The 25,471-nt window shown below is 45.8% G+C and overlaps 2 protein-coding genes across 3 annotated transcripts in view; one reads left to right on the top strand and one right to left on the bottom strand.

The window, feature by feature from the left end:
* The window catches only part of ALDH7A1 (aldehyde dehydrogenase 7 family member A1), a 54,460-nt gene extending 34,346 nt beyond the window's left edge, over nt 1-20,114 (bottom strand). For both annotated transcript variants that reach the window (XM_010382450.2, XM_030927742.1), the window contains exons 1-5: nt 19,379-20,114; nt 18,077-18,130; nt 17,399-17,464; nt 7,803-7,883; nt 6,113-6,236 (exon numbers count right to left, since the gene is read on the bottom strand). In XM_010382450.2, the coding sequence (XP_010380752.2) occupies nt 6,113-6,236; nt 7,803-7,883; nt 17,399-17,464; nt 18,077-18,130; nt 19,379-19,762 (709 nt within the window). In that variant the 5' untranslated portion in view covers nt 19,763-20,114. The remainder of the gene's footprint in view (nt 1-6,112; nt 6,237-7,802; nt 7,884-17,398; nt 17,465-18,076; nt 18,131-19,378) is intronic.
* A 1,464-nt stretch (nt 20,115-21,578) lies between these two features.
* Nucleotides 21,579-25,471, top strand: part of PHAX (phosphorylated adaptor for RNA export) — a 25,851-nt gene continuing 21,958 nt past the window's right edge. The window contains exons 1-2 of the mRNA XM_010353777.2: nt 21,579-22,369; nt 24,710-25,323. Coding sequence (XP_010352079.2) covers nt 22,130-22,369; nt 24,710-25,323 — 854 coding nt within the window. The 5' untranslated portion in view covers nt 21,579-22,129. The remainder of the gene's footprint in view (nt 22,370-24,709; nt 25,324-25,471) is intronic.

Raw genomic sequence — 25,471 nt, 5'->3', positions numbered from 1 at the left:
TTACACCTCTGATCTTCATAGGACTCTGCATAGATTACAGCAGTATCAGTGCACCTGGGAGACAAGGACACTTTCTAGACATGGGTGCCCTAGGTGGTATGAACACAAAGGGCAGAACATGACCAGGGCACAGGGACTTAGGCCCATGTTCTTTGTTTTGTTTGGTTTTGAGTCAGTCTCACTCTGTCACTCAGGCTGGAGTGGAGCGGCGCAATCTCAGCTCACTGCAACCTGCACCTCCCAAGTTCCAGCAATTCTTGAGCCCCAGCCTCCTGAGTAGCTGGGATTACAGGCACGCACCACCATGCCCAGCTAACTGTTGTATTTTTAGTAGAGAAGGAGTTTCACCATGTTGCCCAGGCTGGTCTCAAACTCCTGACCTCAAGTGATCTGTCCACCTTGGCCTCCCAAAGTGCTGGGATTACAGGAGTGAGCCACCACACCTGGCCTCCCATATTCTTTATGTTACCTGATGAATCCCTGGGCCAACATCTCTGAATTCGAGACAAGATGGCTCATTTATTGGTGGAAGATGGGACAGGGGAGTTATAATAATTATATATATGTTGAATAAATGAATTATGCAGGCCAGGCGCAGTGGCTCACGCCTGTAATCCCAGCACTTGGGGAGGCAGAGGCAGGTGGATCACGAGGTCAGGAGTTCGAGACCAGCCTGACCAACATGGTAAAACCCCGTCTCTACTAAAAATACAAAAATTAGCCGGGTGTGATGGCACGTGCCTATAATCCCAGCTACTCAGGAGGCTGAGGCAGGAGAATCGCTTGAACCCGGGAGGCAGAGGTTGCAGCGAGCCGAGATCCTGCCATTGCACTCCAGCCTGGACAACAGAGGGAGACTCCATCTCAATAAATAAATAAATAAAATGAATTATGCATATTTTTACATTCACTATAAGAAAACTAAAAATACAAATAAGCTAGGAACAGTGGCTCATGCCTGTAATCGCCAGCACTTTGGGATGCTGGGACAGGAGAACCACTTGAGCTCAGTTTGAAACTTGGATGAACATGGCAAGAACCCTGTCTCCACAAAAAAAAATTAAAAATCAGTTAGGTGTGATTGGTATATGCCTGTAGTCCCAGCTACTTAGGAGGCTGAGGTGGGAGAACTGCTTAAGCCCAGGAGGTTGAGGCTGAAGTGACCTGTGATTGCACCACTGCACTCCAGCCTGGACAACAGAGTAAGACCCTGTCTCCAAAAAAAAAAAAGAAAGAAAGAAAGAAAAGAAAATACAAACAAAAATATTGTATTTTAAATACAAACTTTAAAGTCACCCATAATCCCACAAGGTGTTTCTTTTTTTTTTTTTTTTTTTTTTGAGACGGAGTCTTGCTCTGTCGCCCAGGCTGGAGTGCAGTGGCTAGATCTCAGCTCACTACAAGCTCCGCCTCCCGGGTTTACGCCATTCTCCTGCCTCAGCCTCCCGAGTAGCTGAGGCAGCTGGAACAGTATAGCACCATACCACAGGAATACGATGGTTCACAACTCCTGGCTAAAACCACAGATCAACTGGAAAGGTGGCTGTCCCAGCCATCAGTCTTACTGGCCACACTCATACTGCTAGCTAGGATGGGGGACCATACCAGATGCAGCACCTCACTCCTGGGCCCTCCTTAATCTAGGCACCTTAATCCCTAGACATGAAGTGCTGGCACAGCCTCTTCCTGGTAGGGCTCTCCTCCTCTCGTGCCCTCCTATCTCTGCCCTGATGTCACCCCCTTGCTTACAACCCTCTGGAGTTTGGATACCTACTGTAGCTACTCTCAGAATAAAAGTCCAATCTCCTTGTCAGAAAAAGTCCCTTCCCAAGGTTCTCTTTCCAGTCCACCTGCCCTACCACTGTACCCTCCAGCTGTGCTGAAGCAATGCAATCCTCCCAAATAAGCCAGACTCACCCAGCTTTCACTCAGGCGTCTTCCTTCTTTAAAACAACTTCCAGCACTCCACTCCTTCTCCTCTTTGTCCCATTTGGGACCTTACCTTGGCTGACTTTCTCTTGGAGGCCTTTCCCGACTGCACTCACGAGGCTGGGTTAGAGGCCCCCAGTTACATGCCCACCATCCTACCGTCTACTCCCTCATATTACTTACCATGATGGATTATGCTGGATATAATTACCTGTTTATTTATCTTCCACTGTAAGGTATAATTTATAAGCTTATAAATCCCTTAAGGACAGGGACTCTGCCTTACAGATTATCACCTAGTAGATTATCCGGCACCTGATAGATGCTCCATAAGTATTTATTGAATTAATAAAGCCAAAGTTACCCCAAAGCTTCTACATAGATGAGTAAACTACTTAAAAAAAAAAAAAAAACTATAAACTAGGTGTTGTGCCTCATGCCTATAATCCCAACACTTTGGGTGGCCAAGGCAGGAGGATTATTCGAGCCAAGGAGTTCTAGACCAGCCTAGGCAACATAGTGTGACCTCCCTCGTCTCAACAAGAAAAATTTAAAAATCAGCTGGGCTTGGTGGTGTGTGCCTGTAATCCCAGCTATTCAGGAGGCTGAGGTGGAAAGATCGCTTGAGTCCAGGAGGTCCAGGCTGCAAGGGGCCATAGTCACACCACTGTACTCCAGCCTGGGTGACAGAGATCCTATCTCAAATAAACAAACAAAAATGTACAAGCAATTGAGAAATATTTTAATTGTGAGGCAGGCATCATAGTAGGTATAAATCACATAAGTTACCTGCTTGCATATAGACATGTCCCCAAATTGGAGGTTTATTAACCTTTTTTTGAAACAGAGTTTTCCTCCTGTTGCCCAGGTTGGAGAGCAATGGCGTGATTTCGGCTCACTGCAAACTCCGCCTCCCAGGTTCACGCGATTCTCCTGCCTCAGTCTCCCAAGTAGCTGGGATTACAGGTATGTGCCACCACGCCCAGCTAATCTGTATTTTTATTAGAGACAGGGTTTGTCCATGTTGGTCAGGCTGGTCTTGAACTCCCGACCTCAAGAGATCCACCCACTTCTGCCTCCCAAAGTGCTGGGATTACAGGCGTGAGTCACCGCATTGTTATTAACTTTTTTTACCTGGAAAAAAACGCCTGAAAGTGTTCAATGACATAAAATTAATATTGGATAAGGGGAATCATTGCTAGATATCTAATTAAGGACATTAACTGTATATTAAAAAGACTCCCCCAACTCGTTCTACAGAAGGGAATTTACTTAATATTCGGAGAAAAAGAGAAAAATATGATTTTTTTTTTTTTTTTTTTGAGGCGGAGTCTCGCTCTGTCGCCCGGGCTGGAGTGCAGTGGCCCGATCTCAGCTCACTGCAAGCTCCGCCTCCCGGGTTTACGCCATTCTCCTGGGATCTACAAGGCGCCCGCCACCTCGCCCGGCTAGGTTTTTGTATTTTAGTAGAGACGGGGTTTCACGTGTTAGCCAGGCTGGTCTCGATTCCTGACTCGTGATCCGCCGTCTCGGCCTCCCAAGTGCTGGGAATTACAGGCTTGAGCCACCGCGCCTCGGCCCACAAAATATGATTTTTTAAAAAATATTTCCTGATTATAAATGTAACCTAATAACCATCATGGAAATTTAGAAAATATAGAAAAATAGAAGAAAATCCACTACTAATAATTCTGCCACAGAGATAACCACTGCTACCACTTTAGCATACATTTCTATCCCAGCATTGCCAATACAGACACACAGTCACCTGTTTTGCTCCATCCACATTGCAAACATCACAAATCGCATACACTCTTAACCGTGTTTTTTTTTTTTTTTTTTTTTTTGAGATGGAGTTTCACACTTGTTGCCCAGGCTGGAGTGCAATGGCACGATCTCGGCTCACGGAAACCTCTACCTCCCAGGTTCAAGTGATTCTCCTGCCTCAGCCTCCATAGTAGCCAGGATTACAGGCATGTGCCACCATGCCTGGCTAATTTTGTATTTTTAGTAGAGACGGGGTTTCTCCGTGTTGGCCAGGATGGTCTCTAACTCCTGACCTCAGGTGATCTGCCCGCCTCGGCCTCCCAAAGTGCTGGGATTACAGGTGTGAGCCACCATGTCCAGTTTTTTTTTTTTTTTCTTACTCTTGCTGTCATCTTATTATCTTCATTGTTAAAACCTCAGAGTATAAGATTGGTTCTTACAGAATAGCTTGTAATAGCAACGCACTGAAAACAACCCTACATATACATCATTTGGGAGCTGACTAAATAAATTATGGTCTCTTTATGTCAAAATAGACAGCAGTAGACACAGATGAAGGAAACCCCTTAATAGACTAATATGAAAACAATTTCCAGCCTGACACAGTGGCTCACACCTGTAATCCTAACACTTTGAGAGGCTGAGACAGGCAGATCACCTGAGCCCTGGAGTTCAAGACCAGCCTGGGCAACATTGCCAAATCTCACCTCTACAAAAAAAAAAAAAAGCCAGGTATGGTGGCGTGCACCTATAGTCTCAGCCACTCAGGAGGCTGAGGTGGGAGGATTGCCTGATCCCGGGGTTGAGGCTGCAGTGAACTGTGATCGCGCCGCTACATTCTGGCCTGGGCAAGACAGTAAAATCTTGTCTCAAAAAAAGAAAACAAAAAAACAATTTCCAAGATATATTATTGAATATAAAAGTATAAAACAGAATGTATAGTTTGCGGCCGGGCACAGTGGCTCATGCCTGTAATCCCAGCACTTTGGGAGGCCGAGTCAGGTGGATCATGAGGTGAGGAGTTCAAGACCAGCCTGGTTCAAGATGGTGAAACCCCACCTCTACCAAAAATACAAAAATTAGCTGGGTGTGGTGGTGCACGCCTGTAATCCCAGCTACTTGGGCAGCTGAGGCAGAAAATCGCTTGAACCCAGGAGGCGGAGGTTGCAGTGAGCCGAGATCACGCCACACTGCACTCCAGCCTGGGCAACAGAGCGAGAGTCAGTCTCAAAAAAACAAAACAAGCATGTATAGTTTGCTACATATTTGGCTGTACATGCTCTAAAAAAGATACACAAGGGCCTAGCAGGGTGGCTTACGCCTATAATCCCAACTACTGGAGAGGCTGAAGGGGAGGATCACTTGAGGCCAGAAGTTTGAGACCAGCCTGAACAACACAGCAAGATCCTACAAATATAAAAAGGACACACAAGAAATTGAAAGCATTCACTACTTCCATGGGGTACTATGGCTTAGCCACAGGGGTAGGAGGGAAACTTTTCACCCTTTACCCTTTTATTGCTTTCTAATTTTCTGATATGAATCTAACACCTCTTCAAAAAAAATTAACATTAGTATAATTTAAAAACAAGTAAATAAAACCTTCCTGTAAACCTGTGGGTTAGGGGAAGACAACCTTCACAAACATTATTTTTAGTACATGCTAATAGTCTACTAAAATTGGCTTAGATTTTTTCCCCTTATGATTCGACATTTAGGTCATTTCTAGTGTTTTTAATTGATGCCACAATGAACTTCTTCACACATAACTTCTGTCTTATTTCAGATTATTTACTTAGATTCTTAAAACTGGGCTCTTTAAAGTTCAGCTCTTTGGGTATATTTCCAAATCATTTTACAGATGAGTTAAAAGTGTCTAACCATGCACTTGCCAACATTAAGTTTTATCTTTAAAACAAAAAGGTTCTTGATCTAACATTTTCATGTTTTAATTTGCATTTCTTTGAAAGATTGAGGATATTTTCACCTATTTATGTCACTTTAAATTTCTCTTATGGCCGGACGCAGTGGCTCACGCCTGTAATCCCAGCATTTTGGGAGGCTGAGGCGGGCGGATCATGAGGTCAGCAGATCGAGACCATCCTGGCTAACATGGTGAAACCCTGTCTCTACTAAAAATACAAAAACATTAGCCGGGCGAGGTGGCGGGCGCCTGTGGTCCCAGCTACTCGGGAGGCTCAGACAGGAGAATGGCGTAAACCCGGGAGGTGGAGCTTGCAGTGAGCCGAGATCGCGTCACTACACTCCAGCCTGGGCGACAGAGCAAGACTCCGTCTCAAAAAAAAAAAGAAAAGAAATTTCTCTTTTGCACAGTCCATAGCCAGAGTACTTTTTTTTTTTTTGGAGCTCTGTATATCAGAGTACAAAACTCAGCTTAACTAATTTCATTGCTTACTTTCAGAAGGCAAGATAGGTCCTCCAATCATCCGGGATAAACCAACAGCATAGTCACAGATATCCACATACTCCTGAACTTCACCCACACCTTCCACTAAGATTTTCCCCATCTCCAAAGATACCTAGAAATATAAAACGACAAGCAGAATTTTTCCAACAGAATTCACATAAACATTAAATTAAAGAAAGAGGGAAGCACAACATATTTTATAAATGTAATAAACTGAGGAAAGTCTGTTTCATTTTCCAAAGAATTTTCAAACACAAGAACTGCCTTCACTTTTTCCTGTATACCTTGTTAACCTTTCCTCTAAGGAAAGAATGTTTAAAATACATAAAGTACAACCAGGCACAGTGGCTCATGCCTGTAATCCCAGCACTTTGGGAGGCCAAGGCGGGCAGATCGCCTGAGGTCCGGAGTTCGAGACCAGCCTGGCCAACATGGTGAAACCACGTCTCTACTAAAAACACAAAAATTAGCCATACGTGGCGGCGCACACCTGTAATCCCAGCTACTTGGGAGGCTGAGGCAGGAGAATCGCTTGAACCCGAGAGGGGGAGGTTGCAGTGAGCCAAGATCCTGCCATTGCATTCCAGCCTGGGTGATAAGAGCAAGACTCCATCTCGAAAATAAATAATTAAATAATAAATAAATAAAATATAATATAAACTACTTTTCTTAAAAACTCATCTAGCCAAGTGTGGTGGCCCATGCCTACAATCCCAGCATTTCGAGAGTCTGAGGCAGGTGGAATCACCTGAGGTTAAGAGTTCAAGACCAGCCTGGCCAACATGGTGAAACCCCATCTCTACTTAAAAAACACAAAAAACTGCTGGGCGCGGTGGCTCACGCCTGTAACCCCAGCACTTTGGGAGGCCGAGGCGGGCAAATCACGGGGTCAGGAGATTGAGACCATCCTGGCTAACATGGTGAAACCCCGTCTCTACTAAAAATACAAAAAAATTAGCCGGGTGTGGTGGTGGGCACCTGTAGTCCCAGCTACTCAGGAGGCTGAGGCAGGAGAATGGTGTGAACCCGGGAGGCAAAGCTTGCAGTGGCCGAGATCGCGCCACTGCACTCCAGCCTGGGCGACAGAGCGAGACTCCATCTCAAAAAAAGAAAAAAATACAAAAACGTAGCCAGCCGTGGTGGCACAAGCCTGTAAGCCCAGCTACTCAGGAGGCTCAGGCAGGGAAATTGCTAGAACACAGGAGGCGGAGGCTGCAGTGAGCCAAGACTGTACCACTGCTCTCCAGCCTGGGTGACAGCGAGACTCCATCTCAAAAAAAATTTTTAAAAACCTCACAATCGGCCGGGCGCAGTGGCTCATGCCTGTAATCCCAGCACTTTGGGAGGCTGAGGCGGGCGGATCACAAGGTCAGGAGATCGAGACCACGGTGAAACCTTGTCTCTACTAAAAATACAAAAAATTAGGCCGGGCGCGGTGGCGGGCATCTGTGGTCCCAGCTACTCAGGAGGCTCAGGCAGGAGAACGGCGGGAACCCGGGAGGCAGAGCTTGCAGTGAGCTGAGATCGCGCCACTGCACTCCAGCCAGGGGGACATAGCGAGATTCCGTCTCAAAAAAAAAAAAAAAAAAAAAAAAACCTCACAATCTTATATATAGAAAAGCATGACAGCCTTATTCTCCACTCAAAGAATTGTGTATATACTACAAAAACACTTTACCAAGCTTCCTAGTACTTGGATCTTCTCCCGCAAGGCATCGCCAATCTGTCTTACAATTTCTCCTCGTTTTGGAGCAGGAATCTAAGAAAAGAATGCAATTTTTGTGTCTGATTCAAAGCATAAATTCATGTCTGTAACACAGTATTGGATGTGTGCTGTAAAAGAACAAAGTACAATCATATCAAAGACTTTTGATCATATCAAGACTGTGATATGGCCAGACACTAAAGCTAAAATAAGCAGCAAGGCATTCCTGGAGCAAATACCTACTGGAAGGCACAGAGAAGAAAAGGCAACAAATAACTACAAATTGCCATCAGGGTTATAAAGACAAAGGAAATAAAAAGGAAGCTGAGACAGAGAAAAACAGCAAGATTGGAGGGGAAATGGGTAAGTTACTTTACCTAAAAGGTTGGCAGGAGGCCAGGTGCAGTGGCTCATACCTGTAATCCCAACACTTTGGAAGGCTGAGGGGGGCAGATCACGAGGTCAGGAGTTCGAGACCAGCCTGGCCAACATGGTGAAACCCCGTCTTTACTACAAACACAAAAATTATCTGGGCATGGTAGTGTGCGCCTGTCATCCCAGCTACTCAGGAGGCCGAGACGGGAGAATTGCTTGAACCTTGGAGGCAGAGGTTGCAGTGAGCCGAGATCGCGCCACTGCACTCCAGCCTTGGCAATAGAGTGAGCCTCCATCTCAACAAACAAACAAACAAAAAAAAAAAAGGTTGGCAGGAAAAATCTCAAAGGAGGTAATATTGAAGCTGCAACCTGAAGAATGGGAAAAGTAAGTCACAGGAATATTCTTCCCAGGGATAAGAAAAAAACATGTAAGAGGGATTCATGGAAAATAAAAGGGGCTGATTGGGAAAGCCAGTATGTCTAAAGCCAAAAGCTTGTAAGGTGTCGGAATCTTACTCCAGGTGCAATGTGAAGTCTTGAATGGCTTTTAAGGTGCAGAATAAGAGGATTTGCTTTAATTTTTAATATGCTATCTGACAAGTAGAGGATATGTTGAAGGGGAAAAGAGTAGAAGCAGGGAGATCAGTTAAGAATGTATTATAGGCCAGGTGCAGTGGCACACGCCTGTAATCCCAGCTTCGGGAGGCCAAGGTGGGTGGATCATCTGAGGTCAGTAGATCAAGACCAGCCTGGCCAACATGGTGAAACCTCGTCTCTACTAAAAATACAAAAAATTAGCCAGATGTGGTGGTGGGCACCTCTAATCCCAGCTAGTTGGGAGGCTGAGGCAGGAGAATCATTGGAACCCAGGAGGCGGAGGCTGCAGTGAACCGAGATCATGATCATGCCACTGCACTCCAGCCTGGGCAACAAGAGCAAGACACTGTCTCAAAAAAAAAAAAAAAAAAAGATTACAGAGACTTAGTCTTAAGATTGCAGTGGTGGCTGGGCACGGTGGCTCACACCTATAAACCCAGCACTTCGGGAGGCTGAGGCAGGCGGATCACAAGGTCAGGAGATGGAAACCATTCTGGCTAACATGGTGAAACCCCATCTCTACTAAAAATGCAAAAAATTAGCTGGGCATGGTGGCAGGTGCCTGTAGTCCCAGCTACTCGGGAAGCTGAGGCAGGAGAATGGTGTGAACCTGGGAGGCGGAGCTTGCAGTGAGCCAAGATCGCACCACTGCACTCCAGCCTGGGCGACAGAGCGAGACTCCATTTCAAAAAAAAAAAAGATTGCAGTGGTAACAAGGGGAACAACAAGTGGATTCAGGGTCTATTTTGGGAGTAGAATTGAAAGGACACACAGATGCAGGAAATGAAGAGCATAAAAGAACTCAGGATGACTTTCAGGTTTCTAGCTTCAATAGCTGGGTAGATGGAAGTATAGTTACTGGGATGAAGAAGACTTGAAGGGAAACATCAGGTTTTGGGGGTAAAGAGCACAGCTTATGTCATAAAGTTTGAGATGTGATTCATGAATGAGACACAATTTCTCCAACTGTGACCATCACTCCCTCTCTCCCATCAAGTTCTTCCCAATTCTGCCTCTCCTTCAAAGTACAGCTAAGGCTGGACATGGTGGCTCACATCTGTAATCCCAGCACTTTGAGAGGCCAAGGCAGGTGGATCACTTGGGGTCAGGAGTTCAAGACGAGCCTGGCCAACATGGTGAAACTTCATCTTTACTAAAAATACAAAAATTAGCCGGGCATGGTGGCAGGTGCCTGTAATCCCAGCTACTCGGGAGGCTGAAACAGCAGAATCACTTGAACCCAGGAGGGGGAGGTTGCAGGGAGCTGAGATCCCACCATTGCACTCCAGCCTGGATGACAAGAGTGAAATTCCATCTCAAAAATAAAAAAATAAAAAAATAAAGTACAGGTAAAAGGAACACTCCCCTCCATGAAACCTTCCCCCAGGCAGAGGCCAGTCACACCCTCCCCCTAACTCCCACTGCTCCTAATCACAGCACTGCTCACACTTGCCTCACAGAACTTGACTGTGAGCTCAAGGCTTTTCCTTGCTCTCTCTTCTCCCCAAGTGTATCATCATGTCTTAGCACAGCTTTTCTGGATGGTCACTTTGCAATCTACTAACATTTAAAACATTCTTACCCTTTGTTTTATTTATTTATTTATTTATTTATTTATTTATTTATTTATTTATTTATTGAGACTGGGTCTTGCTCTGTTGCACCCAGGCTTGAGCGCAGTGGCGCGATCTCGGCTCACTGCAACCTCCGCCTCCTGGGTTCAAGCAATTCTCCTGCCTCAGCCTCCCAAGTAGCTGGGATTACAGGCACCTGCCACCACGCCTGGCTAATTTTTTGTATTTTTAGCAGAGATGAGGTTTCACCATGTTGGTCAAGCTGGTCTCGAACTCCTGATCTCAGGTAATCCGCCCGCCTGGTCTCCCAAAGTGCTGGGATTACAGGCATGACATTCCTACCCTTTAACTAAGCAGTTCGGCTTACAGAAACTGAGCTTATACATAAGTATGCAAAAGTATAGGTACAATGATATTCATTGCAGTGCTGTTTCTAGTAAAGAAAAAAATAAAACCATCCAACTGTCCATCAGCACATGATTGGTTAATTATGGAACAGTGATAAAATAAGGTCGATTTTTATGGGAAAACATTGAAAAGCTATGATAAGATAATAGAAAACAAGAAAACACTTATGGTAACTAAACTTTTGCTTAAATTTGGAGGAACATATACCAAGCTGTTCACAATGGTTTTTTCTGGTGAGTGAAATTATAACAGATTTTCATCCACAATTTATATGTTTGCAATGTCTGTCATTTTCACAATATATGCACTCTTTTGGAAACAGGAAACAAAAACCTGTAGCATTAAATCAATCAGCACACAACCTATACATTTCCTAGCACATGGTGTGGGTTTAATGATGTTTCAATTGAATTTAGTAAGCACATTTATACGTTTAGTTAAGTTGGTTAATTTCAAGTCAGAATGGCCAGTATACATGGCCTTTTACCTCCCATTCTGGACCCATTTTATTCAGTCAGTCTTTCAACAAATAATCACTGCACATGTTCTATGTGCCAGATACTGTGCTAATCCCTGGATACTCTACTGCAAATGAGGCAGTCACAATTCTTGCTCTCTATAGAGTTGACAGTCCATGGGGATGATAAAGGTAAGAAACAGGCAATTACAATCTAATGTGGCAAATGCCACGGAAGGGGAGCTAGATTTCACAACTGGAGCAATCTGAAATAGGCTTTTTACAAGTTTAGACTTTAGGGCTAAGACCTAAAACATGCCAGATGTTGTGAAGAGGTAGGCAAAGTAGAGGAAAAGCATGGGGATAGAGGGGTACAGAGCATACATAAAGGCTGAAAAGCAAGAGAAAGTGGTTTTGGAAAATTATGGCTGGGGATGGTGGTTCACACCTCTATTCCCAGCACTTTGGGAGGCCGAGGCAGGTGGATCATTTGAGATCAGGAGTTCAAGACCAGCTTGGCCAACATGGTGAGACCCTGTAAACACAAAAATTAGCCACGCGTGGTGCCCGTAATCCCAGGTTCTCAGGAGGCTGAGGCAGGAGAATCACTTGAACCCAGGAGGCAGAGGTTACAGTGTGCCAAGATCACACCACTGCACTCCAGCCTGGGTGACATAGTAAGACTCCACTCTTTCTCACCAGAGATGAGAGGGAAAATGAGGACACATGGGGATGCCGAGGGCAGAAATGGGCCCCATTCTGTGCTGAAACTGGCTCATGGAAGAAAGCAGCAAGTCTATTCCTTAGAAAGAAATCAATTTCTATAAGCTACCTCTCCATATGTTTCACTTTGTTTCCATTTCCCTCAAAGAAAAATGTTCCCTTTGAAAACTTCTAGAATTGGCCAGGCGCAGTGGCTCATGCCTGTAATCCTAGCACTTTGGGAGTCCGCGGCGGGTGGATCACTTGAGGTCAGGAGTTCGAAACCAGCCTGGCCGACATGGTGAAACCCCATCTCTACTAAAAATATTTTTTAAATTGGTGGCGGGCACCTGTAATCCCAGCTACTTGGGAGGCTGAGGTAGGAGAATCGCTTGAACGGGGGAGGTGGGGGTTGCAGTGAGCCGAGATGGCGCCATTGCACTCCAGCCTGGGCAACAAGAGCAAAACTCTGTCTGAAAAAAAAAAAAGAAAAGAAAAGAAAAGGAAAAGAAAAATTCTAGAATTAACTCCAACTACATGAAACTTTGGTTTGTCCTAACACAGTCAGGGCCAGCCAAACGGACGAGGGCCAAGCAAAGAAGCCTCACGTGAGGGAGGATCGAGACAGGAAAGCTTCTGTGACGAGAAGGGGGTCAAGCTTTGGTCTGTTCTTACTGAGCCTCTCTAAGTCCCTGACCTATTGGCAGGAGCCCCAGAGCACAGTTAGGAAAAACTCTGCCTCTTTGCTAAACCTTGAACTCAATTGCTTAACTCAAAATCAAACAAGTAGGATCCCCAACTGACTCTACTATTACCCAGTAAAGCAACCTGTTCCCACTTAGCACCCCCATTCTATTTATTGGGAGGTCTAAAAAGCACCAGAAGTATGAGAAAGGATATTAGGTGCAGAGTCTGACATGGTGAGCAAGACTTGACTGCCAAATAAGATCCTGAATGTGAAAATAGCAACAAAAAAAAGTACAGCCCAATATTTAAGAAAGATCATAATGTCAGCTGGCACTCCCTAGGGCAAAGATAGATTTAAAAACCAGTTTTTAAATCTGAGGCGGGTAGATCACTTGAGGTCAGGAGTTCAAGACCATCCTGGCCAACATGGTGAAATCCTGTTCTCTACTGAAAAACACACAAAAAAATTTTTTTTGCATGTGGCTCATGCCTGTAGTTCCGGCTACTCAGGAAGATGAAGCAGGAGAATTGCTTGAGTCTAGGAGGCAGAAGTTGCAGTGAGCCAAGATCATGCCACTGCACTCCAACCTGGGCAACAGAGCAAGACTCAGTCTCAAAAAAAAAAAAGAAAGAAAAAAAAAAAACAGTTCAGGAAAAGACAAGACCCTGAATTCATATAAACTCTTTTTTATTTTTTTCAAATGTGTTTGTATTTACCCTGGATAAATAGACACATACAATAGACATTTCTAGTCAGAAGACAACAAGTTAAGTTGCACTAGCATTCAAAACAGTATATGCAAAGAGTGAACCCTCATGTAAATTGTGTACTTTAGTTAATAATAACACATCAACAATGGCTCATCAGTTGTAATAAGATATGACATACTAATGCAAAACGTTAATAATAGGGGAAATGGCCAGGCCTGGTGGCTCATGCCCGTAATCCCAGCACTTTAGGAGGCTGAGGTGGGCAAACTGCTTGGGTCCAGGAGTTTGAGACCAGCCTAGGCAACAGAGCAAAACCTCATCTCTACAAAAAAACACAAAAATTAGCCAGGTGTGGAGGAACATGCCTGTAATCCTAGCTACTAAGGAGGCTGAGGTAGGAGGATTGCTTGAGCCCAGGAGGTCGAAGCTGCAGTGAGCCGCAAGCTGTGAACATGCCACTGTACACTAGCCTGGGTGACAGAGTGAGACTCTGTCTTAAAAATAAAAAAGGAAACTTGGGAAGAGGAATGAGGGAGTAACGGAAATTCTGTACTTTCTACTTGTTTTTCTGTAAACCTAAAACTGCTCTAAAAAATAAAAGTCTATTAATTTTTTTTTTCTTTGAGACGGAGTTTTGCTCTTATTGCCCAGGCTGGAGTGCAATGGCTCGATCTCGGCTCACGGTAACCTCCACCTCCCAGGTTCAAGTGATTCTCCTGCCTCAGCCTCCCGAGTAGCTGGGATTACAGGCGCGCACCACCACGCCTGGCTAATTTTGTATTTTTAGTATAGACAGGGTTTCTCCATGTTGGTCAGGCTGGTCTCGAACTCCCAGCCTCAGGTGATCCGCCCACCTTGGCCTCCCAAAGTGTTAAGATTACAGGTGTGAGCTACCGTGCCTGGTCTTTTTTTTTTTTTTAAGTATATATATATATAGGAGGGCCAGGTACAGTGGCTCACACCTGTAATCCAACTTTGGGAGGCCAAGGCGGGTGGATCACGAGGTCAGGAGTTCGAGACCAACCTGGTCAGCATGGTGAAACTGTCTCTACTAAAAATACAAAAATTAGCCGGGCCTGCAACCCCCTCTGGGAAGTGAGGAGCGCCTCTGCCCAGCTGCCACCACATCTGGGATGTCTGGCCATCCCACGGTCTGGGAAGTGAGGAGCTCCTCTGCCCAGCTGCCCAACCGTCAGGGAAGTGAGGTGCCCCTCTGCCCAGCTGCCCACCGTCTGGCAAGTGAGGAGCACCTCTGCCCGGCTGCTGCCCCATCTGGGAAGTGAGGAGCACCTCTGTCCGGCTTCTGCCCTGTCTGGGAAGTGAGGGGCGCCTCTGTCCAGCCGCTGTGCAACCTTCCAAGTGTGAAGTGACAGCCTGTGTGTGATCTTTTCTGTCTTCCCCAAGTTTGCATTTTCTACATTAAAGCTTACTTTTTAATTAAAAGTTTTAAGTTGGAGAACATATTTAAAAAAAAATTCTGTAATCCCAGCACTTTGGGAGGCCGAGACGGGCAGATCACGAGGTCAGGAGATCGAGACCATCCTGGCTAACACGGTGAAACCCCGTCTCTACTAAAAAATCCAAAAAACTACCCGGGCGAGGTGGCGGGCGCCTGTAGTCCCAGCTACTCGGGAGGCTGAGGCAGGAGAATGGCGTAAACCCGGGAGGCGGAGCTTGCAGTGAGCTGAGATCCGGCCACTGCATTCCAGCCTGGGCGACAGAGCGAGACTCCGTCTCAAAAAAAAAAAAAAAAATTAGCCAGGCCTGGTGGCGCACACCTGTAGTCTCAGCTACTTGGGAGACTGAGGCAGGAAATTACTTGAACCTGGAAGGCAGAGGTTGCAGTGAGTGGAGATCACACCACTGCACTACAGCCTGAGTGACAGAGCAAGACTCCTTCTCAAAAGAAAAAAGTATATACGTATAGGAAAACAACAATTTAAAAAACATTACGCAGCTGGGCATGGTGGTTCATGTCTATAATCCCAGCACTTTGGGAGGCCAAAGAGGGCAGATCATTTGAATTTAGGAGTTCGAGACCGCCCTAGGCAATACGGTGAAACCCCATCTCTACAAAAAATGCAAAACAATTAGCCAGGCATGGTGGTGTGTGCATGTAATCCCAGCTACTTGGGAGGCTGAGATGGGAGGATCCCCTGAGCCCAGAAGGCAGAGGTCACAGTGAGCCGAGACTGACTCACTGCACTCCAGCCTAGGTAACAGAGCCAGATCCTGTCTTTAAAAAAAAAAAAAAAAAAAAAAAAAAAAAAAGGCAATAACTCTAGGATGGTAGGCAGTGCAATCATCACAGGTTACAGGTCACAAAATTGTATACACGCCATGTATATATGAATGTACAATAATCACAGCTACGAAAGAAATACCTAAAACACTGGAAGGAAATGCACCAAAACCTAAACCTAATCATCATTTTGCATTGCAGAGGTTGGGGTAAAGGGACTAAATTTGTTTATATTATTTACAGCATCAATCTTTTCTTTAAAAAAGTAAAAAGAAAAAGAATATTTATTACTTTTATGATCAGAAATAAATAAAAGTAAGTTTTTAAAATAATGAAGGACACTGTTTTGGACACTATTCTCTATCCAGGTAGGGTGAACTTTACCTAGCACACTGTTTACTTGTGGAAGTGCTATTTTTCTGCCCAAAGACATTTTTGATTGTGTATAATGGAACCCTAGGCCATACTTCTATCCATAATTAGAGGAAAGATGTACTTCATGCTTTACACAAAGATGTCTCTTGGCTGATTTAAAAAAAAAGAAGAAAAAAAAGTTTCATCCAACCCAGGGCTCTCTTGGACAGGTTGCTACTCTGCAACCCACCCCAACCCCCCCAAACCCCCTTGCAATCATTGACTCAGAGAAAATACTGCAGCTCAGCAGTCCCTCACCCAGCAGCACAGGGTTTAACTCAAATGTATGGAGGCTTTTCCTGTGCCAGGCTCTCCAGTAAACACTTTAAATGATTAACTCATTTAACCCTCCCAGAAGGTAGGCACCCTCAGTCTTTTCTTTTTACAAGACAAAGCACACTGAGGATGGGGGTACTGGGAAGGTTGGGAAATCAGGCTATCCCGGTTCGGTTCGCCTTTAGTCTCCCCTTCTCAGGAGCCTAGCCCCCACCTAGTGACGAGTCAGTGTGGCCAGCCCAGCACCAGTTACAGTTCCTAAATTTGCTCATTTAACCAATGGTGGACACTCAGAGACCAAGGAGGCTGCTGACTCTGCCTCACAGCCTGATTAGACAGTCAAGGAATGTGAGCTTCTGGCCCTGAGAAAGGGGTGCTGCCACTGCTCTTTTTTTTTTATGTTTTTTGAGACGGAGTCTCCCTCTGTCACCCAGGCTGGATGGAGTGTAGTGGTGCTATCTTGGCTCACTGCAGCCTCCGCCTCCCAAGCTCAAGCAATTCTACTGCCTCAGCCTCCCGAGTGGACTGAATTACACTGTGCCACCATGTTCGGCTAATTTTTGTATTTTTACTAGAGACAGGGTTTCACCACGTTGGCCAGGCTGGACTCAAACTCCTGACCTCAGATGATCCACCTGCCTCAGCCTCCTAAAGTGCTGGGATTACAGGTGTGAGCCACCAGGTCCGGTCTGCTGCTGTTCTTTAAACCAGGAATGCTGACCTATTGCTGAGATACTCCCAGACAAATCTGGTAGGGGGAGAGAGGAGGAGCAAATGAATATATCTAGCATAGGTCTTCTATTCATTTTCTATTTAATTATAAATTCAAGTAATTTCAGTGAAGAATAGTGTTCACAGCTCAAGTTTAGACTATACCAGCACAAAGTTTTAATTCATTTAAATGTATCCATTCAATGAATGGCAAGTACAGAAAAGGCACTACCCTAGAAATACGGCAGAGGTGTTACCAAGACAGCAGGAGCCCTAGTACAGTATCACAGCCCCCAAGGAGCTCACATTTTAACAAGGCAGCACTGACCTGCTTATCAGATGTTTATGTATCTCATTGCTTACAATAGGCAAAGTGACCGCTTCTGAATTCTCGAAACAAAGGTCATACTTACATCTGCCCAGATTTTCCATGCTTCTTTTGCTTTCTTTACAGTTTCTTCATAGTCTGCCACACTGGCCTAAATTAAGAAGTAGGGGGACAGAGAGGGGGAAATAAAGAAAAGTGATGACGATCTTGTAGAACACACAAATATTTTCAGAAGAGAACTGGAAAATCTCTAGGGTTCCCTAACATGTATGGCTGAGAATGATTCCCACAGTCTACACTCCCAAAAACTAGCTAGAAGCCGGTAAAACAGGTTGGAATCCAGCTATGCTTTCACACCTTGCTTTTCAAAGCAAATCTGTCAGCTTCATCTGGGAACAACATGTGAGGCATATTAGAAATGCAGAAGAACCTTGAGCTCCAACCCAGACCTCAGAAATCAGAAGCTTCATTCTAACAAAATCCTCAGATACTTCAGAAGCACTGTCTTAAATGGCCCTCTGCCTAGTCTTTCTATGCTTCACCTTTTCTATGGTTCTTTCCTTTTCACACCCCCACCCAAGGGAGGACAGTCTCCCCCAGACGGTCCTAAATGTCAAATGAAAAATAAACATATTATTCTCTGCATTTGTGATTTTGTATTATTCTTGACCTGCCTAACTGGCTTCTGCCTCTAAAGAAAGCCTGCACAAACTCCTTGTGTGTAATTTGAATTAAACACACACACACACACACACACACTTACCTGTCGGACTCTTGCTATTGGCTCATTGTTAGCAGGGCAATAGGTCGTAATAACCTTAAAACAAAAGGATGATGATCATGTATAGAAAACGTAATCCCTTCTGAAGTAAGGGAATAGACCAAACAGGGGGAAGAAAAACAAGAGAGGAAAAAATGATATAATATCCGAACTCAAAAACCTTAGGTTAACTTCTGTTACATATAAACCACTCTACAGAGGTTGTCTTTCATTTCTGACTTAAACATTAGAAACTACCTTTACTGCAAAACTCTCCCCTGACATCTCAATATTAGGTGTATAAACAAAAGCTTTAATGTAACCAGTTATTTTGCCTCTTTTTCCATTAATAACAGCCCAAACTGACTAGTTTCAGTTATTCCTTCTCTCCCTTACTAGTGACAAGTCATCTCTGCTCAGAGATGAAATGGCCAAGGTGGGAAAACCATGGGAAAGGCCTGTGTCCACACCAGTTGGAGGGGTCTCAGGTCAACAAAGAAAGGGAAAATCAAGGCACAGCTAAAAAGGCCTAATGATCAAATACCACATGGAAATCAAGATTAAACACTGAGGTTTGAGGAGCAATTAAAATTATCTGTATCTCCTACAGCCACTAATAACCAAAAGGAAGAAGTGTTCCCTTTACCAAGGCAGGTTCATTACAACGTCCAACAAAGTTTAACTGTTATATAACATCTTCTTATAAAAAACTTTCTTTTTAAAAAAATCTGGGCGATAATAACCTTCCCTTCCCTTTGTAGTCTATAAAACATCGTATTGCGCAGTAACGGGCATCAGGCGCGGTGTTAAGCCCTGGGCAACGGAGAAATGCTGAAAACCCAGTCCTCAAAGGAGTTCACAACCCAACGTAAAACATGGCAGGATTTCAGCAAGTCCCAAGGAATTCAGGAAGAAAGATAACTTTAAACTACACTGAAGAACGTTACCTGCGGTGCATGTCACAGGTGAAGAGCCATAGTTAAGCTCTAAATTAAGATCAGTTGCACCCCTCAATGTGCCACATTTCTCACTACAGATCCAAGACCACAAGGTTTTAAATATGAGCGGGAAGTTTAGCCCCCTACAGCTCCAAAATGACTTCGATTCTGCATAGCACACAAGGACCTAAAATCTAAGTTTTCATTTTAAAGGCACCCTACACGAGAAAACTTTTACTGTGGAGCTTCAAAATCTCCCATTCTGTACTACGTCCTACAGCGCCAGCGGGGACTCGGTAGGTCAGTGCCCGCCCGGCCTCCTCGAGCGAACCCCGGCGGCTGCACAGATTTCTTAAGCGCCGCATACCTCTCCCCGGCCTCCCCAGCTTCCATTATATACGCCTTCGTTTTCCTCGCAGAGCCCCAGCTCTTTCAGCCACGCATACTGGGGTTGATTGATGAGGAGAGTGGACATGAAGGCGGCAGGCCTGCTCCAAGGTCCAGGGAGCTTGCTGGTCTTTGCAGCGTGCACACACAGCGCGCGGGGTAGGCGCCACATACTGAGCCCAGATTTCGGAAGAAGCCTAGGGCCCGTAGAGTGGCGGATATAGAGCCCCGCCCCCCGCCCGGAAGAACCCATTGGGCCCACCCGATCCCTCCCACGGGGTACGACCCCGCCACCGCCCCGTCGGCCCCTGGTCTTCCGGAGATGCCTGCGGCTGAATCCTGCCGGGAACAATGGGAGCGCCATTGGGAGGAGTGGGCTGCTGCCATCTGGTGAAAGACTCCGGGAGCCACGGGGGAGCCACGGCTCCAGCTAGGAATTCTTTTCAGCAAAAATATTGCCGCTGAAGTACAGCAGACTATAGCAGGGGTTCTGAAACTGTAAAATGCATGAAGTTACCTGGTCGTCGTGGTAAATGCTCATTCTGATTCAGTAAGTCTGGGCTAGGGTCGGAGAGCCGACATTCCTAACCAGCTCCTTAGCGATGGCGATGCCTCTGGTCCCTGGAGTAGCCAAGGGAGGGTTTGTATTGGGGGGCGGGGGAAGGGTTGTTTGTTTTCACTGTTTTGGTAAATTACAAATTAAAGATTTGTAATTAATGATAAATATTAGATTGTTGCATTTCCTCTATAAATACTCTGCCTCGGTATATTCTTACTTTATTTTTTATTTATTTATTTATTTTGTGTTTTTGGAGACGGAGTTTCGATCTTGTTGCCCGAGCTAGAGTGCAATGGCGCGATCTTGGCTCACTGCAACCTCTGCCTCCCGGGTTCAAGTGGATTCTCCTGCCTCAGCCTCCCGAGTAGCTGCGATTACAGGTGTGTGCCACCACACCCAGCTATTTTTTTTTTTTGTATTTTTAGTAGAAACGGGGTTTCACCATGTTAGCCAGGCTGGTCTGGAACTCCTGACCTGGGGATGCAGTCATTGGGGTGTGGGAAAGTGTCCTCAAGCAGGTCAGTAGCTTCTGTGTGGGACCACAGAAGCGGTTAGAGCTTCAGGTGGAACCATTGGTAGTCAGACAGGCAAAATACCTGAAAAGATATCTCAAATGCCAATCTTAGGGTCTACAATAGTGATGTTATCTGGAAGAGTAATTGGAAAAGTTGCATACCTTGTGACCTCTGGGATAATGACTGGCAACAGTTTATGTCTACACTTTAGCAGAATTCAGCCTTCTTTATCCTTCTACCCTTATTAGCTTTACAAAGGCGGTTGGCTTTTGGGGAAGGGCTATTATCATTTAAACTATAAACCAAATATCTCCCAAAGTTACACTGACTGGCCCAAGCCCAGGAATAATTAAGGGCAGCTTGAAGGCTAAAAGCAAAATAGGGGTTAGCTAGATCAGATCTCTCCCACTGCCATAATTTTCTCACTGTTACAATTTTTACAAAGGCGATTCCAAGATAATCTTTAAAGAATGGGGTGGGTTGAGGGAAGGGCCTTCCAGGCCGAGTGAACAGCAAATGCAGAGGGCTTGCCTGAGGAACAACAGGTTCAGCGCGCCAGCGGTTGGGGAGGGGGACACACCAGGACCAGTGACCTGGTGCCCAGTCCACATAACCTTGTTTGCCATTGTAAAAAGTAAAGAGGTTCCTCCTCAAAGACTTTCCTCCCCATCTAATTAGGAATAAATACTAACCTCTCTTAAAAGCAAAATTTATTCAAAGACCTGTGCTAAAATTCTTAAGTATCTGCTAGCTATAATAAAATAAATGTACTTTATGTTCTTAGCTCCCACAATTTAGCCTAAATATTTGCCCTGGCATGCTTATACTAGTCCAAGCAAGCATTAGGTCATAGCCTGTTCCTCTTCCTTATTTAAAAGTGTTTTTATCTTTCTCCGCATTCCACAAGGTACTTCTTCCTTCGGGTTTGTTCTCCTCTACCTTTGCCTCTTTTAAAAAGTTCCAAGTTGCTAGCCAATCCCGAGGAATACAAAATGTGAGGTCCTGTTCCAGCCAATAAAAACCAGCCACAGCAGTAAGGTAAACGCCTCAGCTTATAAATGACCCTGTCTCCTTTGTTCAGTGTACTCTCCTGGCAAAACTGCTGGTGGACGTACCGTTTCTGCAGAAAGTAAAAATGGCCTTACTCAATAAATTAAATTTATGTTCAAGTGCTATTTCTTTATGACACCGAAAAACAAACATTTCAAACACCATGCTGAGAACTCAGTCCTTGTTTTGGGGAGCGGTGCACTTGGAAGATTCCAGCTAAGGTACAATCGTCCCTCGGTTTCACAGGTCATTGTTTTCAGGACCCCCAGCAGATACCAACACAGGCCATGCTCAAGCCCCTTATATTATGTGGTGGTGCACAGTGCGTCCTTCCCATCCGCAGGTTCGGCATCTGTGGATAGGGAGTGGATACAGAGGGTGGGCTATACCGCTTGAAAGTCTTCCCTGGAAGCAATATGTAGAGTGGATAGTGGAGAAGCAAAAATGGAAGCGGGGAGGCTTGTCCAGAGCATACAGGCGAAGGAAGTACGGCCAAGGGGAAATCCCAGACGACCGCGATTCGTGACGTATTTTTGTTTGCACGAAAATAAAGTTTGAAAGAAAAGTGTTGGGGGAATAAGGGATTCATTTTCCCGGGGTAGTTCAAATGCAATGGCTACGCCTCAGGCCGCTGCAACAAGCTGGCCTCCGTGCGGGGGCGCCCAAACAGGCGCGCTGCCGGGCCTTCCGGCCGCGCTGCCGGAAGTGCTCTCCTGACCCTCCGCCGCGCAGCTCATCGCACCGCAGGAAGATGGCGTTGGAGGTCGGCGACATGGAAGACGGGCAGCTTTCCGACTCCGATTCCGACATGACGGTCGCACCCAGCGACAGGACGCTGCAATTGCCGGTGAGTGTGAAAGGAGGGTGGGTTATCGTGGCTGGGCGCGCCGAGCCTGGGCCGCGGGAAGCGCGCAGGCAGCGGTGAGGGTGAGGGGTAGAAGCTATGAGCCCGGGCCGGACCGGGCTGCTGGGTCAGTGGCGGCAGAAGGGGCGAGCAGGCGTCCCCCGGGCGGGCTCACGGAGCCGGGGCTGCAGGGGCCGGCAGCGAGGGGCAGAGGCGGCGGCAGCGGCTGGGCGTGCGAGCCCCGACCCGGCGGCTCCCTGCGAGGCCGGGCGCGCGAGCCTTGGCGCCTCTTGGAGGCAGGCTTGGCGGCTGTCTCTTGGCCGTCTCACCTCCACCTACCGCTGTTTCTTTTTTTCTAAACTTAGGGCTTCCCCACTCCAGCGCTGCTAGGTGACCATTAAGGGGCAGATTTTGCCAGATATATAGCATCTGGGGACATCGGCCTGAAACAGCCTCTGGTGCTCCTTTTCTCCCTGAGCGGGAGACTGAGGCCCAGGAATGAAGTTTATCGCTCACTTAAAGAGCTGGTTTTCCATGTTTCCACCGAACCTAGCTTTAGGCATTAGGTTTTTGTGCTAGCTTCTCTGGTTTTGTTTGTTGTTTTGAGACAGAGTCCCACTCTGTCACCCAGGCTGGAGTGCAGTGGCGCGATCTTGGCTCACTGCAACCTCCGCCTCCCGGGTTCAAGCGATTCTCCTGCCTCAGCCTCCGGAGTAGCTGGGATTACAGGGGCCCGCGGCCACGCCCGGCTAATTCTTGTATTTTTGGTAGACACGGAGTTTCACCATGTTGGCCAGGCTGGTCTCGAACTCCTGCCGCAAGTGATCCACCCGCCTTGGGCTCCTAAAGTGCTGGAATTACAGGGGTGAGCCACCGCGTCGGGCCTAGTTTTTGTATTTTTATTAGAGACGAGGGTTCTCCATGTTGGCCAGGCTGGTCTTGAACTCCTGACCTCAAGTGATCCACCTGCCTCGGCCTCCCAAAGTGCTGTGATTAGAGGCGCGAGCCACCGCGCGGGTCCCAGCTTCTCTGCTTTCTAAACGGTAATTTGTCTTGACTGCCTTAGTAGGTAGCAACCTCTTTGAGAGGGCTTTGGTACCAGACTGCCTGTGTTCAGATCCTGGGGCCACCGATGTGTGACCTACAGCAGGTTTATTTAGCCTCACTGCTTTTTGTCTCCATCTATGGAATTGGCATGATGTACCACTGATAGGGTTATTGCAAGGATTCTGTGGAGCATGCAGTGCGCGGTAATGCCTGAAAAGTGTTATCTCTGATGATTATTTGAAGATAGTGGGAGATAGATCGTCCCAACTTGCATTTCCAGCGTAGTAGGAGTTTTAACAAATACAAATACTTGCTTTTGCATATAAATGTTTAGGAAATTAGTACCAAGACATTTTGTTTTTCAATCTCAGGTTGTTTTTACATAAATTGACCCATGAATTGGTAAATAAACTGAATGCCGTGGACTGTGGGGTTTTAAAAATATGCCCAGGCCGGGTGCAGTGGCTCACGCCTGTAATCCCAGCACTTTGGGAGGCCGAGGCAGGTGGATCACGAGGTCAGGAGATTGAAACCATCCTGGCTAACACAGTGAAATCCCATCTCTACTAAAAATACAAAAAAATTAGCTGGGCGTGGTGGCAGGCACCTGTAGTCCCAGCTGCTCGGGAGGCTGAGGCAGGAGAATGGCGTGAACCCGGGAGACAAAGCTTGCAGTGAGCCAAGATCGCACCACTGCACTCCAGCCTGGGTAACAGTGCGAGACTCCCTCTTAAACAAAAAAAAAATCATGCCCAGCCTAGGCAATATGGCAAAACCCCATCCCTACAAAAAATGCAAAAAAAAAAAAAATTAGCCGGTTATGGTGAGGGTTGCCTGTAGTCCCAGTCCCTCAGGAGGCTGAGGTAGGAGGATTGCTTGAACCTGGGAGGTTGAGGCTGCGGTGAGCCATGATTGTTCCACTGCACTCCAGCCTGGGCCACAGAACAAAACTTTGTCTCAAAAAAAACAAAGTAACTATTATGTATGTCATTTTAACACATTCTGACAATAACTGAAAAGTTTGAAATCTTTTAAGGGTGACAAGATCTTTGGTAATATAGTAAAAGGAGATCTTAGAACAAAGTGCTGCATTCGTTGTAATGATAAGAATTTGTGGCTTTTAAATTGGTGAATTCCATGTGGAACTTAGAAAAGTAGGGATTTGATTGGTCTCAGACTTGTCTTTGAAGATCAGTTCCTTTTGGAATGGTGCAGTTGAATCTCTAAATTTTTAAAAATTAGGTGGGTGGAGTTTATGTGTTTTGTGAAATGGATTGTGTTTCTTTTCACTTGCAGAAAGTGCTAGGTGGCGACAGTGCTATGAGGGCCTTCCAGAACACGGCAACGACATGTGCGCCAGTATCACATTATCGAGCTGTTGAAAGTGTGGATTCAAGTGAAGAGAGTTTTTCTGATTCAGATGATGATAGCTGTCTTTGGAAACGCAAACGACAGAAATGTTTTAACCCTCCTCCCAAACCAGAGCCTTTTCAGTTTGGCCAGAGCAGTCAGAAACCACCTGTTGCTGGAGGAAAGAAGATTAACAACATATGGGGTGCTGTGCTGCAGGAACAGAATCAAGATGCAGTGGCCACTGAACTTGGTATCTTGGGAATGGAGGGCACTATCGACAGAAGCAGACAGTCCGAGACCTACAATTATTTGCTTGCTAAGAAACTTAGGAGGGAATCTCAAGAGCATACAAAAGATCTAGACAAGGAACTAGATGAATATATGCACGGTGGCAAAAAAATGGGATCAAAGGAAGAGGAAAATGGGCAAGGTCATCTCAAAAGGAAACGACCTATCAAAGACAGGCTGGGGAACAGACCAGAAATGAACTATAAAGGTCGATATGAGATCACAGAGGAAGATTCTCAAGAGAAAGTGGCTGATGAAATTTCATTCAGGTGAGCATTTGAATTACAAATAAGTACTTGACCAGATGGCTTCTATTTACAGGAAATAAAATAAATGCCAAATACTTTAATGGTATGTTCCCCTTTTGCGGGGGGCGGGGGGGGGATTTTTTTTTTCCTTTTTCTTTTTTCTTTTTGT

This window comes from Rhinopithecus roxellana, chromosome 3 (assembly GCF_007565055.1).
Source record: "Rhinopithecus roxellana isolate Shanxi Qingling chromosome 3, ASM756505v1, whole genome shotgun sequence".
NCBI classification, from domain to species: Eukaryota; Metazoa; Chordata; class Mammalia; order Primates; family Cercopithecidae; genus Rhinopithecus; species Rhinopithecus roxellana.
Note: the sequence above shows the minus strand (reverse complement) of the source record. Positions and strands in the feature narration are given on the sequence as shown.